General features: G+C 38.0%; 1 protein-coding gene across 1 annotated transcript in view; it reads right to left on the reverse strand.

Moving 5' to 3' along the window:
• Nucleotides 1-6,073: 6,073 nt before the first annotated feature.
• LOC138156917 (uncharacterized) overlaps nt 6,074-21,120 on the reverse strand; it is a gene marked incomplete at its 5' end in the record, with an annotated part of 54,521 nt that continues 39,474 nt past the window's right edge. Inside the window, 2 exons of the mRNA XM_069082404.1 lie at nt 6,074-7,039; nt 9,332-9,690. Of these exons, the coding sequence (XP_068938505.1) occupies nt 6,917-7,039; nt 9,332-9,690 (482 nt within the window). The remainder of the gene's footprint in view (nt 7,040-9,331; nt 9,691-21,120) is intronic.

The following is a 21,120-nucleotide window of genomic DNA, read 5'->3' on the forward strand; positions in this document are numbered from 1 at the left end:
TTATGTTCTAGTCACTGCTAAGCACTTTTATTAATAATGCTAGCTAGCATTTATGTACTGCCTTCTCAGGCTAGACCGATGTGCATAGTGCTTTGCGTATATTAACCATTACACTATCTAGAATTCATCTACTCTACTATGAGCCAGTCACTGCTAAGCACTTTTATTAATACTACTAGGTAGCATTTACATACTGACTAATATGTGATAGCCAATGCGCATAGTGCTTTATGCATATTAAATATAATACTAGCTAGCCTTTATACCCTTACTATATGCCTGTCACTGCTAAGCACTTTTATTAATAATAGGAGCTAGCATTTACATGCTGCCTACTCTATGCTAGGAAATGTGCTATGTGCTTGATGTATATTAACCATAATAGTAGCTAGCATTTATATCCCCTACTATGTGCCAGTCACTGGTAAGCATTTTATTAGCAATACTAACAAACATTTATATAACGCCAACTCTGTGCTTGGCAATGTGTTAAATTTTTTGTGTATATTAACTATAATACTAGCTAGCATTTAAGTGCCAATCACTGCTAAGCAGTTTTATTAACAATACAAGCTAGCATTTACATAATGCTACTCTGTGCTAGACATATGTGCACAATGCTTAATGTATTAAACACATTGTACTAAACACTTTTCTTAATAATGCTACCTAGCATTTACATTCTGCCTACTGTGTGCCGGGCAATGTGCTAAGTTCTTTATGTATATTAACCCTAATACTACCTAGCAATTCTAATGCCTACTATGTGCCAGTCATTACTAAGCACTTTTATTAATATTACTAGGTCGTATTTACATACTGCCTGCTCTGTGCTAGGCAATGTTGTAAGTGCTTTATGTAAGTTAACTATAATAGTAGCTAGGATGTATATGCACCAATATCTGCCAGTCACTGCTAAGCACTTTTATTAATAATACTAGCTAGCATTTTCATACTGCCTACTCTGTGCTAGGCAATGTATTAAGTGCTTTATGTATGTTAACCAAAATCACAGCGTGAATTTATATCCCCTACTATGGACCAGTCACTATGCTAAGCACTTTCATTAATAATACTACCTAGCATTTACATATTGCCTAATCTGTGCTATGCAAATGTCCATAGTGCTTTACGTATATTAACCATAATTCTAGCTAGCATTTATCGCACCTATTATGCACCAGTCACTGCTAAGCGGTTTTATTAATAATACTTACTAGCATTTACATACTGCCTACTATGTGCTAGACAATGGGCTAAGTGCTTTATGTATGATAAGCATAATACTAGCTAGCATTTATAACCCCTACTAATTGTAAGTCATTGTACAAAGCATTTTATTAATAATATTAGCTAGAATTTCAATACTGCCTACACTGTGCTAGGAAATGTGCATAGCGTGTTATGAATATTCACCGTAATATTAGCTAGCATTTATAACTCCTAACTATGGGCCAGTCACTGAGCAAAGAATTTTTATTCATAATATTAGCTAGCATTTCACTACTGCCTACTCTGTGCTAGGAAATGTGTTAAATTCTTTATGTATATTAACCATAATACAAGCTACCATTTATAAGCCCTACTATGTTTCAGTAATTGTACTAAGCACTTTTATTAATAATACTACCTAGCCTTTATATACTGCCTACTCTGTTCTGGGCAATGTGCTAGGTGCTTCATGTATATTAACACTAATACTACCGAGCATTGATAACCCCTACTATGTGCCAGTCATTGCTAAGCACTCTTATTAATAATAATAGCTATCATTAGCATACTGCCTACTCTGTGCCAGGCAATGCACATAGTGCTTTATGTATATTAACCAAAATACTAGCTAGCTTTTATGGCCCCTACTATGTACCAGTCACTGGTATAATATACTGGTATAAATATAAGCACTTTTATTCATAATACGAGCTATCATTTACATGCTGCCCACTCTCTGCAAGGGAGTGTTCGAAGTGCTTTATGTATTTTAACCATAATACTACCTAGCATTTATAATCCCTAATATGTGCCACACACTGCCAAGCACTTTTATTAATAATATTAGCTAGCTTTTACATGCTGCCTACTCTGTGCTAGGCAATGTGCGTAGAGCTTTATGTATATTGACCATAATTCGAGCTAGCATTTATGAACCCTACGATGTGCCAGTCTTTGCTAAGCTTTTTTATCATTAATACTAACTAGCATTTACATTCTGCCAACTCTTTCCTAGGCAATGTGTTCAGTGCTTTATGTATATTAAACATAATAGTAGCTAGCATTTACATACTGCCCACTCTTTGCTGGGCAATGTGCTAAGCACTCTATGTATATTAACCCTAATACTACCTAGCATGAATAACCCCTACTATGTGCCAGTCATTACAAAGCACTTTTATTAATAAAACTAGCTATCATTTACATACTGCCTACTCTGTGCTGGGCAATGTGCTAAGTGCTTTCTGTATATTAACCATAATACTAGCTAGCATGTAAATCCCCTACTATATGCTAGTCATTGTGCTAAGCCCTTTTAAAATATTGTTAGCTAACTTTTACATACTGTCTTCTCTGTGCTAGGCAATGTGCTAGGTGCTTTATGTATATTAATCCTAATACTACCTAGCATGTATAACCCCTACTATGTGCCAGTCATTACGAAACACTTTTATTAATAAAACTAGCTAGCATTTACATACTTCCTACTCTGTGCTAGGCAATGTGCTAAGTGCTTAATATATATTAACCATAATTCTAACTAGCATTTATACCCCCAACTATGTGCCAATCATTGTGTTAAACACTGTTATTAATAATATTATCTAGCATTTACTTATTGCCTACTCTGTGCTAGGCAATGTGCATAGTGGTTTATGTATATTGACCATAATACTAGCTAGCATTTCTAGCACCAACTATGTGACAGTCATTGCTGAGCAATTTTTTTTAATAACACAAGCTTGAATTTACATAATGCCTTCTCTGTGCTAGTCAATGTGCATAGTGCTTTATGTATATTAACCAGAATACTAGCTAGCCTTTATAATCCCTACTGTGTGCCTGTCTTTGCTAAGCTCTTTTATTAATAATACTAACTAGCATTTTCATATTACCAACTCTGTGCTAGGCAATGTTTAAAGTGTTTTATGCATAGTAAACATAATACTACCTAGCATTTGTAACCCCTTCTATGTGCCAGTAATTGTACCAAGCACTTTTATTAATAATACTAACTAGCATTCACGTACTGCCTACTCTGTGCTAGGCAAAGGGCTAAGTGCTTTATGTATAATTACAATAATGCTACCTAGCATTTATAACCCCCTATTGTGTGCTAAGCACTCTTGTTAATAATATTAGCATTTTCATACTGCCTACTCTTTGCTAGGCAATGTGCTGAGTGCTTTATGTATATTAACCATCATACTAACTACCATTTTTAACCCCTACTTTGTGCCAGTCACTGCTAAGCACTTTTATGAATAATACTAGCTAGCTTTTACTTACTGCCTACTATATGCTAGGCAATGTGCATAGTGCTTTATGTATATTAACCATAATACTAGCTAGCATGTAAATCCCCTACTATATGCCAGTCATTGTGCTAAGCCCTTTTAAAATATTATTAGCTAGCTTTTACATACTGCTTTCTCTGTGCTAGGCAATGTGCTAGGTGCTTTGTGTATATTAACCATCATACTAACTACCATTTTAACCCCTACTATGTGCCAATCATTGTACCAAGCACTTTTATTAATAATACTAGCAAGCATTTATATAGTTCCTACTCTGTGCCAGGCAATGGGAATATTTCTTTATGTATATTATGCATAATACTAGCTAGCATTTTGTTATAGGAATGTAAATTTTTAAGATCTTCCCTGCCCACAGGTTAAGCACACCTGGAGCCTGTGCTGGGCGGCTTGTTTTTCAGGAAAGCCCACACCTTGGTGCTTGTGATTGGACAGTGGGTCAAAAGGTTTGTTCCATTCTCTGGCCCAGGAGAAGGCTCTGTAATCCCTGATGTGATCCTTTCTTGGGGGCTCACTTTGAGAAGTGTTATGTGATTTGACCAGATGAGACTCTGGACAGCCATTGAGAGCCCCCCACCTTTGAAAAAGCAAGATGTTGATGCTTCCTTCTCTGGTAACTATGCTTTGGTATGGATATTATGGCTGTACACTTTGGAGGCCTGTCTGCTTTGTATGTTTTTCTGTTTTCTTGTAACTTCTGTCTGTATACTCTGAAGTTTGGGGTGCTGACCTTTTCACCCTGAACTAGGTAAATATATGTTTGATTGATTAAAGCAACATTTTGAGTTGCAGATCTAAGAACCTGTATTGGCAGCCACCCTGGGAGATGCTGGGGTCCTTGCTGCTACAAATGGCAGGATCTGCAGAATGAAATGAAAGTATGGAGGCTGGGATAATTTTTTGTTTCCCAGTTGTGGTAGCTGTGACTCTGTGGAGCCATGGACCAGGAGAGAAGAACAATCTGCATGCTGACTTCGCTGAGCAGAGAAAAGGAATGGTGAGCTGCCTGCATCAGGACTGGAGCAGAAGCCAGAAGTGGTGCAGCGCTGCCTGCGGGAGGAGAAGGAACCCAGGAATTTGGAATTCAGCCACCGGACAAGATAAGGAGTGTGCGGAATTACTAGCCAGCATTTTCATACGACCTACTCTGTGCTAAGCAATGTGCATAGTGCTTTACGTATATAACCATAATACTAACTAGCATTTATAACCCCTACTATGGGCTTGGTAAGCACATTTATTAATAATACTAGCCTGCATTTACATACTGCCTACTCTGCGCTTGGTGCCCATCATCAAAGCTGCCTTGTTCAGAGGCCATATGTAACTGCTGATTGCATGTTTCAGTGGAAGGTTGATATAACAAAGACTCCAGAACTGAAACAGTCAGAACATCTTAAGTCTGCTGCTGCTGATAGCTCCTCTCTCTCAAAAAACTTATCAACATTTGCCAGTACAATCTGCATCCATGAACACACATTTTGAATAAGGAATTAGTGACCAGAAGTAGAGTTTGCTTAACACGACATCCAACACAGACCTGGGTTTTTTCATTAAGGTTAGATGAGCTGGATTCTCATTTTCCAAGATGTTGACTATGATGAACACATTGAAAAGCTTCTCTAAATTTTCCTGTTATGCTGTTGAGGAGGCAATAACTGGTCACTGTGGAGCGCAGGAACCCAGAGCACTATAGTGAGGGGGCACCTGAGAGGAGCAAATAGAATTTCCTTACTTTTAAAAAAAAATTTAAATCCTTTTAAATAAGTTATTTTAGCAATGTTTGTCCATTTGCCTTAATAATTATATTGGTCAGCAAATCACTATAAGCTCCTCATGTAATGTCAGTTTTCTTCTTGATTCAAGGCCCTGAAATCTTCTGGGGTTGATTAATGAAATTTCTTACATCAGCTAAAGGAAGAAAGTATAAAAATTTCTTTACATTTCCTTACAAGTTGTGAATGGGACATTCTTTAATCTATGTAAATGCATGCTTAATGTATACATTTAAGAGAAATAATTATTTCTCTTTTATAATTGATAACTAATTATTTAAATAGGACCAAGGCTTTTCCCTTTTTCTACTTCCTCATTCAGAAATCACCCCCTGTGGATTACTCAGGTAACTTTTGAAGGGAAGGGCTGATACTAAGGGTGAGAACTCAGATCTATTCAAAAGGCAAAGTTAGGTGAATTAATGGATTGCAACTCATTGTGTTTTACTCAGACAGGTCTGGGAAAATGTATATTCTCCCTTTTATCAGACAGGGAATATGGATCTAAATAATTCTCCTTGTCCAATATCAAGTGATCAGAGTCACATACCCCAAACCCTCATTACAATAAGTCCAAGTCTTGTTATAATATTCATTCTCTCGTTGTTAACCATTTATAGTTGATTGCAACCCTCAGGAGCACCCACTTTTCCATGGACATGGAGTTGATTCCATGAGGGATCTTTGATCTAAAAGAGATTGTCAAATGACCATCCTATTGTTAATAACATGCTAGCATTATTAATAAAATGATTGATTACTGAGAAACTATGACTTTCAAAACTTTTATTGTCACATATAATATTTGTGAGATTGTTGTAGGCACATAATACTAAGAAAATTAAAGTGAATCCTGTATCATTTTCTTATTGATCCTATATAAATTAATTGATTTTGCCTGTAACTGACTACTTAGTCTCTCTCTAAACTTAGTTCAGAAGTCCACTGACCTGTAATGGGTTAAGTTTAGAATTCCAGTTCTCTTGCTAACCACTGTTCTCTTCTTGCCTCAAGGAATTCTGCTAACCTTGGAAGATATGGTCTGTCATAAGGAAGTTGGGCCTAATATATTTACAACACTTTCAATCCTTCAAAGTTTTCTGGTTTGAAGGGGCAGAGTCAATATGGCAGCAAAGAAGCAGGAAAACTCCATGAGCTCCCCCCATAACCACTTCAAATAACTATAAAATATGACTCTGAACAAATTTTACAGCTACAGAACCACAAAGTGACTGAGAAAAACAAATCTCCTGCTGAAAGTAGCCCAGTAGGCCTAAGAAAGGGTCCATTGCAGCTTGCTGGGAGCCAAGTCCAGCCGCACTTGAGCCTGAGATGTTAGGCCCAGGGTGGCCCCAACAAGCAGTGGCTAGAGCAGACTTCAGGAGAGTGGATCACCAGCAGATGTGGCGGTTTCCAGAATTATCAACCCATAAATTCCAAAGACAAAGTAAAATTTCAGTGTAGAACTCTATTGGAACTGGGGGAGACAGAGGCATGGTCCAGCCTCTTGCCCTGGAGTGAGAAGTGACAGGAGGCACAGCAGCCATGCAGCTGCCTCCACATGGCTGCTTCAGAGCTCCTGGCCTGCAGATCATGGGAGGGCCAAGTGATCGTTCAGAGGGTAATCACCTGCCTAAATCTGGATAGCAGTCTTGGGTGGTGGTCCTGAGGTGTGTGACCAGTTTGCCAGAGCATGTGGGGGCTGCAGAGATGGCATCTTTCCAATAGCTTCAGCAGCTGCAAAAGCCCCAGAAATTTAGGACAAATCTCTCTCCTCTGGAAGCAGAGTTCTATTGTGGCAAAAAGCTCAAAAGTTAAGCAATTGAATGGCAACATGAGCAGGCAAAGGAAGCAAAGCAAGCGCAACAATCCAACTTTAGATTCCTTTTTGGGGGACAAAAAGGATCAAAGGACAGAATGGAAGGAAGACAACAAAGTCAGAACTCTTGCACCAAAAGCTTCCAAGAGAAATATGAACTGCTTACAATCCATAGAGGAGCTTAAGAAGGATTTTGAAAATCAAGTAAGAGAAATGGAAGAAAAATTGGGAAGAGAAATGAGAATGATGCAAGAAAATCATGAAAAGGGAGTCAACAAACTGACTGAAGAAAATAACGCCTTAAAAAATAGATTAACTCAAATGGCAAAAGAGGCCCAAAAAGCTAATGAGGAGAAGAATGCCTTAAAAAGCTGAATTTTCCAGATGGAAAAAGAATTTCAAAAGCTCACAGAAGAGAATAATTCCTTCAGAATTAGAATGGAGCAAATGGAAGCTAATGACTTTATGAGAAATCAAGATACTATTGAACAGATCCAACCAAATGAAAAAATAGAAGGCAATGTGAACTATCTCATTAGAAAAACCAAAGGTGTCTGGTTTGCTATCTAAATAAGTCTGGGTCATTGTCTTGAACCTTGTAAGTGGACTCAATCAATAACTACTTCTTAGTCAGGTGAGGCAGAGGAGGAGGGTTGTTGCTAGCACTCAATTCCAATTTCCAATCAATTATATTGTTCCCTACACCTCAGCAATATAACTGATCATGTTGCCCTCAAGCACATGATGTCACCTGTCCTATTCTGTTCTTTGTTCCATAGTTGCCAAAAACCTATAAAATGGGAGCTGTCCTTTTGCTTGTGGTCATTGACTGGAGACTGAGGTAGGCATTGACCCATCTTATTCTCAGGTTATCAGTCCTGATAAAAGAATGCTATCTTACTTAGAGAAATGTGACTTAGTTTACCTTTTCATTAAATTTAACTCACAACAATATTTTATAAATTGTTATACCTCATATGGCTATTTTTGTACTTAATGGGATAAAATGTGACATAAATTACTCTTTTTTTTAAAGCAATTGGGGTTAAGTAACTTGCTCAAGGTTACACGGCCAGTTACTTCTGGGTGTGGTGCTAAGTATCTGAGCCCGGATTTGAACCCCAGGTCATCCCGACACTGGAGCTGGTGCTCTTACTCAATGAGCCACGTGGACACCCCCATAAATTACTCTTTATGTACATAACATGGAAATCATGGGTAGAACACATATCAGCAATACTGGAGAGTCTCATTCAGGAAGGAACAGAAGGTCAAATCAGTAACAAGCATTTATTATGTGCCAGGAGTGGTGCCAAGGACTGGGGATATGAAAGCAAATCCCTGCTTTTAAAGAGATCAGTCTCATTCAGGGAGAGAGCATAAAAATAATTTGGCACAAAATATATATGAGTGTGTACATATGTATGTATGTATTACAGGATATATGAAGCACAAAGACACTGGAATTAGAGGGGATGGAGAAAGTAAAAGAGGGCTGGATTTTAGGTGAAATTTGAAAAACACCAAAATGATCAGGAGGCAGGAATGAGGAAGAGAAGAACTCCAACCAGTGAAAACTCATAAAGTAGGGAAATGAAATCTCTGGTGAAAGGAACAGCAAGGAGGTCAGTGTCACTGAATTGCCAAGTATGTGGAAGGAAGGAAGGTAGAATAAGTATGAAAAATAGGAAGTCACCATGCTATGAAAGCCAAATAGGATTCTTATTTTGTCCTGGAGGTAATACAGAGTCTCTGGAATTGGGGGAGGGTGGGGAGGAATGGACAGACCTGTGCTTTAGGAAGATAATTTTGATAACTAAGTCTAGTACAGACTGGAGTGAGGAGAGAACTGAGCCTGGGAGAACAACCAGCAGGCTATCAAAATAGTCCAGATTGAGCTGGCAAGAACCTACCTAAAGGTAGCTGTGATACCTGAAGAAAGAAGGGAGAGTACTCTAGATATGTGATGAAAGTAGAATTGACAAGACAAAACTACTCTTTGAATATTGGGGGGAAGGGAGAGTGAGAGTGAGGCAATGAGAATGATAGCTAACTACTGAAAAAACTGCTTTCTCCTGGGACAGAAGAAAAAACAACACAGGTCATAAATAGAAATGGTTCAGATTCACTCTACATCTGTTACTAGATCTAGACATCTTGTATAATGTGCACCATGAGCTCAACCCCTTCTGGTCTCATGGGCACCTCACCTCTTGCCAGGGGAAGTTTCTGTCTGCTCTCACGTTCCTTTTCCTCATTGTGTCTCTTGCACAGTAATACACAGCTGTGTCCCCAGTATTAAGGGAATTCATCCGTAGATATAACATGCTGTTGCCATCGTCTCTGGAGATGGTGAATCGATCTTTCACGGCATCTGCGTAGTATGTATTACTTCCACCAGTACTAATTCTTGCAACCCATTCCAGTCCCTTCCCTGGAGCCTGGCGAACCCAGTTCATCCAGTTGCTACTGAAGGTAAATCCAGAAGCTTTGCAGGAGAGACGCAGAGAACCCCCAGGTGGCCTCACATCTCCCCCAGACTCCACCAGTTGCACATCACACTGGATACCTACAAGACAGAGACATTGCATTAAAGTCAATAGTCACATTAAATCACCATTTCATATTGTTCCCTCCCTCTCCATAAAACTACCTTGGAAAATACTCAGAAGGAAAATCCAGTTCAGTCTAAATTTCATGGTAAGTTTCTAGCTTAGTCCTCTAGGGCACAAAGAGCTTGAGCTTGTCTCCCAGAGATACAGGTACAGGTTTGGGGCTGCTTTTCATCCCAATAGGAGGGACCCAATTTGCATGCCTTGCTGTATTCAAAAAGAGGAAGAAAACCTTCTTCCTCCCTCTGTCTCTTTCCTGAACTTCAGACAGAAAGCTCTCCTAGAGCAGGTTCCAAAGCACTAGAGAATGTGGGTGACACTGAAACTCCCAGAACTGATGGTTTTGACTCAGTGTCAATCACCTCACATCACTCCAACAAGTGTAGTTCACACTTAGTAGGCCTCTGTGTGTTCCTAATAAACTTCTCAGAAACCTTAATCCCATCTCTGATTGTCAAAGTCCTTCAGTCATCTTTTATTTCCAATAACCAACAGATTAAATGTGTTTTATGAACCACTTTCTTCTCAGGGCCTCTTGTCCTGATCCTTGGCACTCCACTTCTTCATGAGTCTACTTTTTGTTTCCCTTTACCTGCCATTACATTTCACCTAAATTATTTGCCCACAGTCCCAGTTATATTCACCCATTGTTTTGCTAGGAGCAGTTTATTTTCCTTATTTCATTCTTCTTCTAAAGTCACGATGCACATTAAGAAAATTGTAAATCTCTTCCCACAAGCACCTTGCCCTCAGCGGGACATATCCTGTTTGATGGGACAGAGAAACTTTTATCCTGTGTGACACTGACCTAATATTCTGACTTATGGAGCGAGTATTGATTGCTCAGATCTCCAAGAGATGATCCTCCTATTTCAAATACCATTCTCATTGTCCAGAATATAAAGCTTTGCTGCCACCTGCTGTCCATTTGGTTGTATACATTTTTCATTCTTGTTTCCACTTTCTTTTCTTTTTTTCAGAAGAGGATTTTGCAATTTCAGGGCCCTTATGCTTTTAGAGATCTAGATCTAGAGATCTTTTAGAGATTAAATGGGGAAAAAAAGCCACAAAACACTCTTTTGCCCACCATTATAGCTATGAAGTCTTCATCATAAAGCATGGAGTCTGAACCATATCTATTTATTTCTCTCCCCTGTTATTGTTATTATATTTGAGGTGACTCCTTCTTACTCCATTGTTTACCAAATTAAGAATAATTTCTAATACTACAATGTTGTGAACAGAGTTCAATGACCATAGAAGAGAAAAATTCATGATGATCCACTTCAAGCGCTGAGTCCATAAATCATTGTTTCAGACATGCTACTATAAGGGTCTTAGACTTTTGGACGTTTCCCTTTTCAGACATAACATTATCACCCTATGTGTCCTATTCACAGATAATAAAGTTTGCAAAACTTGGGAATGTTTCATTCACTATTTGCAATGGGAATTTAAAGAAATGTTTATTTTTTTACTCCATGAACAATTTTAATCCACCTGAGAGTATTTGGGGTCCTTGCTCATATGATGAAGGCAAATGATGCCATATGAGCAAGGTCTAGATTAACCATGTCCCTTGGGTTGATATAAAAAAGTAATCTAGGGGCAAGTAGGTGACATAGTGAATAGAGCACCAGCTTTGGAGTCAGGAGAACCTGAGTTCAAATCCAGCTTCAGGCACTTACACAAAAAAATAGCTGTGTGACCTTGGGCAAGTCACTTAACCCCAATTGCCCTGCCTTCCCTCCTCCAAAAAGCTAGAAAAGAGTAATCTAGCTGATTTTGTGACTAGTAGAGGGAGAGTCAATTCTGCAGTCAGGAGTTGAGCTAAGGAAAAAAACAGACTCAGGGAATGCAGTTATAAAACCTGCCCAGAAAAGATACTGTTCCTACAAAGACCAACATGGAATTTTCACAACAGTAAAAAGGAAATCAGGGTCTTAAACCAGGGTGTTAAAGTGGCAGAGACTTGAGTTGGCTGGGCCTTGTATACTACTTACATGTATCTTTCAACTAGTATGCTCTCCGCATGTGCCCACCCTTTGCACTGACATGAGTGGGATTCACGTCTATAGTTGAAAGTTTCATTCTCTGTGTAACCTTTGTCTTTTCTTTCAACTAACTGTATCCACGGGTTTGGGCTGGTAAGTGTAGACTCACAAACTAACTGGCATTTTTGACCTCAGGATATTCCAACCTGTAAAAGTGACTTGGAGTCTTAGGCCAAGAAGGAGAGGCTACATTGGAAATGACACCTCAGAAGAAATAAAATACCCTTCAATTTCCTTCAACAGAAGTATAAAGAAAGTTATATGAAAATCTGATCAGACATTCTTAGTCATGCAACCAACAAGATGGCAGAATCTCTATCCTCTGCAGTCCACACAACCTTTCAAAATCTTTCCATAGTAAATGAGAATGCAAAATCAGTTTCAGTTATCAACACCATTTATGTACTAAGAACTCTAACAAGGCAGCAAATTGATGAGCTTAACAACAGAGAGGCTCATTATCTCTAATCCCAAAACATATACACTAGGAACTCTCTTTCACACCAGTTCCTAAATGCTTGGATCTCCAAGCAGCACAACCTGACCCATGAGCTTACAACAAAACTCAATTCTTCCCACTCTGAACTGTGCAGCAGACTTTTGTTTCTTTGGTGTGACAGTATGGAAGCATGCTGTGCTGTAGTAGTACTTCGGTAGAAAACTAAGGAACAGAGGGAACTGGACTAGGAAACCAGAATGTATGGGACTCCACCAGTTTTGAAAGAAAAGGTCCAGGTGTCCACCTGAAGCCAATTTGTCCCTTCAGAAGTCACATGGACAAAGACTGAGGCCACTACAATGTGAATCCCCCTAGCAGAGGAAGAAACCAAGACAATTTTCAGGTCCAGAAATTAGTAAATCTGCCATTAAAGGGGAATGAGTCAGAAGGTAAGGGATAGGTATATATAATGAAAAAAATTGAAATTACCAAAGATCTCAATAAGAAGAAAATCCAATTAAAGATCATGAAGATAAGTAAATAAACCAATAAGGAAGATAAAAATAACATAGGATAGCTCCTAAAACATCTAAACAATTCCAAATAATAAATAAATATTGCAATACAAAGGAAAATTAATCAATACATGATGCAGCAGAAGTCTCTATGGATTTCCAAGGTCTCTTGGGAAGTGACGGCATGGAGTTACAACAGAATGTTTCATAATGGTGCAAGAAAGAAATAAGAGTTGTAAAAGCTGAATTTATCTCCTGCATAACAGAATAATTGGCAACACAGAAAAATTTAAATCCATGGTGGCAAATCTCACCAAAGGAAAAAAGAGAGAGCAAGAGATTGGGAATATAAATATACAAAAGTGAAGAACAATCTAGAAGGAAAAAAGCAAAAATCAATAACCTTAAAAGAAAACATGATCTCTATACAAGTAAAACATATAGTTTTCTAAGATAGGATGCAAAAAGGTTATTTAAAGATTTGACTCTTTATGATCCCATTTTGGGGTTTTCTTGGAAAAGATACTGGAGTGGTTCATCATTTTCTTTTCCAACTCATTTTACAGATGAGAAAACTCAGGTAAATATGGTTAAGTGACCTGGCCAGGGTCACACAACTAATAAATGTCTGAGGACAGATTTGAGTTCCCAAAGATGAATCTTCCTGATTCCAAGTCCAATGTTTTATCCACTGAGCCACTTAGCTGCCCATGTTGATATCTATAGATAGATAGATAGATATGACTTTTGTGTATATGTTTGTATATATGTATATGGGTGCACACATATGTGTGTATATATATATAGATATGTATATATACATATATATATCATTTATTTGTGGATATATGTGTATAGCAAAAACTATTCCTCAATAGATAAGTGATTAAGTGGTCAATGAATATGAACAAATAATTCTCAAAAGAAGAATTACAAACTATCACTAACCATATGAAAAAATGTTCCAAGTTACTAAAAGTAAGAGAAATGCCATTCAGAAATCTCCTGAGGTTTGCAAAAGGGGTTGTGGAAAGATAGCCATTATTGTTCAAGCTCTGAATCTGTAAAAGAAACAAATATAGAATTACAAATAACATGACTAAAATGCTAGGCAGTGCATCATGTCCTTAAGAAACAGAAAATCTGGCCTCAGACACTTACTAGCTGTGCATCTTGGGCAAATCATTTGACTATTTTTGCCACACTCTCCATTTGCAGAAAGATCTGGAAAAGGAAATGGCAACCCACTCCAAATATCTGCGCCAAGAAAACCCCAAATTGAGTCACAGAGAGTCCAACAAATTGAAAAATTACTTAACAATCAAATTTAACAAAAAATGCTCATGTTCTTTGGCTCAGAGATTCTACTACTAGGTTTTACCATAAGAATATTGCTGATAAGAAAATTCCAATAGTGCCAAAATATTTATAGGAGCATGGTACCAAAGACCAGGAAACATAGTAGATACCTGTCAAGTGAAGGAGAAGTAGAAATATTAAACAAATTGCACCACATAAATGTAATGGATGCTGTAAGAAACAACCCACATAATGAATACAGAGATATATGGCAAGATTTACATAATAAAATGTAGAGTGAAATAAGCAAAACCAAGAAAACAATAAGTACACAATAACTATAACAAGGTCAGTGAAAGAACAAAGATCGTAAAATAATCAAAATGAATGTTAGAAAAGTACAAAGAACAAGCCCAAGGAAGAGATGTGAAAAAAACTCCCTATCCCAAGGCTACAGAGAGGTAGAAGGTTTATGAGTGTGGTATATTACATACATTATCAGACATTTCCTATTTTGATTGGTTTTTCTGATTCTTTTTCTTCTTTTTTTTAAATAATATTTTTGTTATCTGCAATGGTTCTATAAGAATTGTAATGGAAAGAGATAGTGGGAAAAATTTTGATGATGAAACAGGCAAAAGATAATTATTTAGAATCATCAGCACTGAAATGATCATTCAATCAATGGGAATTGATGAGATCAGCAAGTGAAGAAAAGTGACATGAAAAGAGGGCCCAGGATAGAACCTGTGGGATACCCACAGTTAGTGGATACAGTAAGAGAAATTCTCCATGAACCCAGCAACCCACTTAAGAGACTTCAGTGTCTCTCCCTAATTGCAGAAACTAAGATGTAAATTGGGAAGGATTGAATTGAAGTGAGACAATGTAATAAAACAGATTTAGAAACACTAGGAAAAAGCACCAGCAAGTTGCTGGTGAGTCCCTAGAAAAGTAGCTCATCTTGTTAATTAATAAGGGATCAACTTCATTCCTCCTGTTTAGGCAAGAGTGGGTAGTCTAGGGGGACTAATAAATAATACTATGGTTATTTTGACACTTGATAGGTAATAGGAATTAGAATGGCTGGGGGGAACCGTGCTACTATTCTCACATACCCCCACCTTCAGTGACTTCTTTGTTGCCCCTGAGAAGCAATGGTTAAAACCATCATGGAGGCAATAATTTTGCTTGGTCAATTGGATGTTCTATCATGGCTCTGTGATAGTGCAAGAGCAAAAACCTTTCCTGATGATATGCTAAGTATCTAGCAGATGCTAGATAACCTGAGCCCCTGCAGTGGAGTAGATGTTTCTTTCATGCTTCTATGACAACAGGGAGAAGGGTTTGTCAAGGGATGATCTGTCTCAGCATGTTCCTCCTTTACACTCCAAAAGGGAGCAAAACAGCTGCCACCCACAGTAGGAACTACTGGTAACAAGAAAGTCCATAGGCATTGTGCTGGTGGAGGATGGTGTTTCACTCTGCAAGTATTGCCCCTCAGCTTTTGACAAAATGCCTTCTGCTAACTCCTAGGATAATGCTGATGCCAAGATGGAGACCTCTGTCTATACTTTGCACCAGAAATTCCAAAATGTAAAGGGATAAATCTAAATTACAAATATGACCAAATTCCAAATTAAATCCCTTAGGGAAATGAAGGCCTGATCACTGGTGACTTTAAAGGGGCCACATGAGGGGATTCATGACTCTTTTGGTTCCATGGTGAGAAACTGGTCTCCACCACTATCTAAGCTTAGCATTGATGCCATCTTGTGGTCAGTATGGTCATTGCAAATGTCATTATTGGCCATTTCTAACCACTGAGATGGATAGTAGCTATCAAAGTCCACAGAGGAGTACATTATAGAAATTAACTTGCTAAATTGGTTAACTAACTAAGCTTTGTATTGGAAGTAATCCTGGTCCTATAATACTGTCTCAATCCTAGCCTTAACAGGTGAGTGATTGCCTGGAGCACCCAGTGTTATCCTCACCTCAACAGGCGATAGAGTGCAGGCAACAATGAATCCCAAGAGAAAGGGACATAACTGTGTTGATATAGGAATTTCTGGAGGCTGGAGCCCTTAGGTGAACCATCTCTCAGTTTAACAGCCCTGTTTGGCTGGCACACAAGGTAAATGGGACTTACAGTTTGTTGTTTGTTGTTGTTTGTCTTTCATTCTCCAAGAGGACCATGACATTAGGAACATGATGCCATGACTTGCAAGTGAATTGGATTTAATGAGGAAAAGCTATACAAAATCACCAGCCTCAATTTCTTCGCCAGAGACATCTGAGTCCAATGGCAAGGTATAGATCAGGATGACTGGAGATGGTCCCTGGCTATAGATAGCTAGGGTCTGAATAAAGAAGTTGATTAATTAATGAAATAGTCCTGACATTATGACTCTTTCAGAGACTCTGGGCACTCTCTACAGACTGGTTTGTTGTGGTTGACTTGACCAATGCATTCTTTTTGATTCTCCATAAGATGGAGAACTAGAATCAGTTTGTCTTAACTATTATTATGTTTAAAAAGGTTTGAGAGACACAATTTCTGAGTATTTAATCATTTTATTAATAATGCTGGCATATTATTAATAAAAGGTGTCAATGACATCCTTGAATGCCAAAGGCAAACCAAAGAACTCACTCAGATGTCAACTCTGTTTAGTTAACAAGTAATGAGAGAGAATGAATATTATAATAAGAAGTAGACCTCTTCTAATGAGGGACTGAGAGCTGAGAGAGGTGACTTTGATCATATCATTTACGTCCAATTAATCCGCCAGTGTTGGTCAATCTAATCAAATAATTTATAACCACCCAAACCTGAGTAGTATACAATTGTCAGGAAGTCACCTAGATAAGATGGTCTAAGAGGAGTCATTTTTGGCAGAGGTCAGTAATGTCCTTCAAAGATTGGGTTTCAAACAAGGAAACAGAACAGGGAAAAAGCCTGGATCTCCCCAATAACTGGTTACTAATAATCATTTCTCTCACTGGAAAGGTATAAATTATTCTTTAATGGTTCACCTTTAGGAATATCTTAGTAACCCTGCAATTTGCTGCCAAAAGTCAATCTGGACAAATTTAAGCTTTCTTCTGCTTTAAGGGCAATCCATTGTCAAGATAACATGTTGGTAGGTCCTAATGAGGAAGCAGTGACCACTGCCCTTTACATATTTATTATATATTCATATCAAGATAGTTGGGATACTAGGCCTGACAATATCCAGGGCTCCCCAAATCAAATTTCTGGGGTTCATAGCATAACATATTTCCCAAAGTCAGGGACAAGCTCCTGGCCCTTAAGCTCCTGACCAACAGAAAGACTGCACAACCACTTAATAACCTCTTTAGATGCTGAAGACAGCATATCCCCCACCTGGGGAAAATTCTGAGATCCCTTGATATTATGGCACACATATGTACATTAAAAATAGCTCACAAGACAACAAGAAGCTGTAGAAGCTGCTCAGAGGATAGTACAGTCCTTACTCCTAAACTCTCTGCTGTCAAATGATACTACCAAACTGCAAGTATACATTACTAACAGTGATGCAAATTGGGATTTATGGCAATAAGACACAGTTGATTATATACACCATTCAGATTCTGGACCTCCCCATCTCTCCCCTACCCCTCTAGTGCCAGTGCAATATTTACAGTACCCACAATCACAATAAAGAGTGTGACTATAAATATTGCATGATGTTCAATCACAAAATATACCAAACTCTCCATATAGAGGACAGAACTGAAATATTTTTTAACATTTATTTAGATACCAGAAAACTGAATACCAAAACCAGCAAGCCAATTCCATCATAGTACCAATGATATTAAGAAGCCATAATAATACTGAGAGCCACAGCATCTTTTAGCCTTCCCACAAACCAATACTAGATAAATATTTACTCACAGACTGCTCTATCTCCTTGCCTGAGCAACTCTCTCTCCCACCATCTTCCTAGATCTGATTCCCAGCTTTTTGTGGGCTCTGCTTCCCCTTAGCAGATTCCTCCCACCACAGGCTCCATGTGACTATATTTAGCCTATTAGAAGGAAGAGTTTATCTTTATAACAAGGAAACTCCCTGTGGTCTGGCCAAACAGGGTCCTTCAGCAAATTTCCTCCATCACAGGTTCCATGTGATTATATTAAGTCTATGAGGCAGCAGAGTATACTTTCAAAGTGCAGAAGGTCTTCAAATTCTTCCCTAGGTCTATTAAGGGTCAAGGAAGATCTTCAAATTCCCATTCCCAGTACACTCCCCACCCCAAGATGGGGCATACCGATTACCTCTTCCCCCATCCTGCCCTCCTTTCTATGAGAAAAAAAAATTGTTGGCCCCTTGAACAACTATCTTTCCTAATAAAGCAGATCTAAGAACCTGTGCTAGCAGTAATCCTGGGTATGCCAGTGTGGTTGCCACTACAAGTGTGCATGTTATTCCGTCTTTAAGCCAAAGCCAATAAGAGTAAGGTTCACTCATTCCCTTTCACCTCCCCCTTCTTTCCCTCCATTGTGAAACCTTTTTCTTGCCTCTTTTATGTGAGATAATTTACCCTATTCTATCTCTCCCTTTCTCCTTCTCCCAATATATTCCTCTCTCACCCCTTAATTTTATTTTTTAGATATCATCCCTTCATATTCAACTCACCCTGTGCCCTCGATCTATCCATCTATCTATCTATCTATCTATCTATCTATCTATCTATCTATCTATCTATCTATCTACCTATCTATCTATCTATCTATATATCTATCTATATTTCTTTCTTTCTTCCTTTCTTTCTTTCTTTCTTTCTTCCTTTCTTTCTTTCTTTCTTTCTTTCTTTCTTTCTTTCTTTCTTTCTTTCTTTCTTTCTTTCTTTCTTTCTTTCTACTTCTTCCAGCTACTCTAATATTGAAAAAGGTCTCATGAGTTATTAATATTGTCTTTCCATGTAGCAATGTAAACAGTTCAACTTTAATAAGTGCCTTATGATTTCTCTTTTCTGTCTACATTTTCATGCTTCTCTTGAGTCTTGTATTTGAAAATCAAAGTTTCTGTTCAGCTCTGGTCTTTTCGGCAAGAATGCTTTAAAGTCCTATATTTCATTGAATGTTCATTATTCCTCTGAAGTGTCATACTCGGTTTTGTTGGGTAGGTGATTCTTAGTTTTAATCCTGACTCCTCTGACCTTCAGAATATCATATTCCAAGCCATTTGAGCCCTTAATGTAGAAGCTGCTATATCTTGAGTTTTCCTGATTGTATTTGACAATACTCAAGTTGTTTCTTTCTGACTGCTTGTAATATTTTTTCTGTGACAAGCTTTTCTATTTATTACCAACAGAAAGAAGAATTAGAATGAAAAATTCCATTTAAAAAGATGACAAAATGAAAAAAAAAAGTTATTTGAATTCAGCTAGTAAGAAACACAAGAATTATTTGACTTCCCCCAACAGAAAAAGATTCTTTATAGAAATAAAGAAGGAAGTTAATAATCAGAGAAATATTCATTGATCATCAATGGACTGGGCCAATATAATAAAAATGACCTATTATGATAAATTAACTTACTTATTCAATTCCATATCCATATAATGGCAAGAAGTACTTAATGCCTTGTTTCAGCTATTTAATTATATAGCACCTTCTTTCAGTTCAAGTTTCTTTTGAGACTTGCCCATGATTATATCAAGTCTTTGTTAAGAAAAAGAACTTGTGAAACCCACAGTGGGAGGAACTTGCTGATGCAACAGGAAGGGCCAGAACAAGGAGGAGCTAATGACCATATATAAGGAGAAGCCCACGCTGGGAAAGAGCAGAACTGAGAAGAGAACACTTGTGCTGACAGAGTTGAGAAGGAGAAAACTTGTGGTATCCCAGCATTCTGTTTGTCTGTTCTGTCTGTGTTGATTTGTGTTTGTAATACCTTGTACAGAAACCCTGGGACCTTACTAGAAGCCCTGAAAGAGGATTTTCTTGTTATCTCTTTATAGAAGTCCTGGAGGAGGATTTTGGAGGTCCTGGGACTATACTGCCAATTTGTGTTGAGTTCTCATACTTTGTTTGTGGGTCTGTGTTGATTTCACAGACAGAAAGTGAATTGATGATGGTGCTGGCAATGTGCACGAAGGTTGTTTTGTCTTCCCAGAAACAGAAACTGTGAAGGGCTTGAGGTGTACTGGACACTGTGAGCTTCAATATGGAATGGGAACTGTACAAGGAACCAGACAATGAATTGCACAAAGAGCTGGATGAGGAGCTGAGAACTGCCAACCTTTGAATCCAGGTGATAATTGGGTAAATTCAGGCAAAAGCTGGGACCATGGAAGAGGAATGATGGAATCTAAGAGCCAACCTTGAGTCAAGGTGAAAATACCTCTCCTTGGGTACTTAGTGCTGACTGAGAAGATCATGATTTACTGTGGTCTAGGGGAGGGAGAACTTTGTACTCTGTACCTTGTACCTCTTAAGGATGATTGAGTTAAGGATGATTGGAAACTAATCTCTAATCAAGAAGAAAGAAGATTTTTTGACTGAGACATTAAAACAATGTGTCCTAGGTTTGGAGAACTTTGACCTTTGTACTTTGTGTCACATAAGGAAGATTGCTCCTTAAGGATGATTGAGTTAATGATTTAGTGAATGTTATCTTTTGTTTAAAACTATGTGACCACTTTGGTGAAAACTATGTGGCCACTTCAGTGATAAATGTTTGTGTTATAACATTTTAAATGCTGTACTTTGTTTTCTGTGAATGTTTTGCCTTAGTTTACTTCTGAATAAATAGAGAGTTTACTATACCATGTGATCAGAACCTTAGACCTATTCACAGCAGCTGGAAAGCTGCTCTGGAAAGTTGCTCATGCTTGGCTTTACAACCCATCAAATTACCAATGGGTAGCAATAGAACTGGACAAAATAATAATAAAAATCATATGGATGAATAAAAGCATTTGTGAAAGAAAGGGTGTAGGTTCACTTTCTTAGTTCAGATTTAAAATGGGGGTGAAATGAGACACTCATAAATCATTTACAAAAGGAAATTTGCTCTCACTATTGAAGAACATGCAACAAGCA

Source organism: Petaurus breviceps, unplaced genomic scaffold, assembly GCF_028583685.1.
Source record: "Petaurus breviceps papuanus isolate PSGF00001 unplaced genomic scaffold, PetGlider_PUasm1.0 164, whole genome shotgun sequence".
Classification (NCBI taxonomy): Eukaryota; Metazoa; Chordata; class Mammalia; order Diprotodontia; family Petauridae; genus Petaurus; species Petaurus breviceps.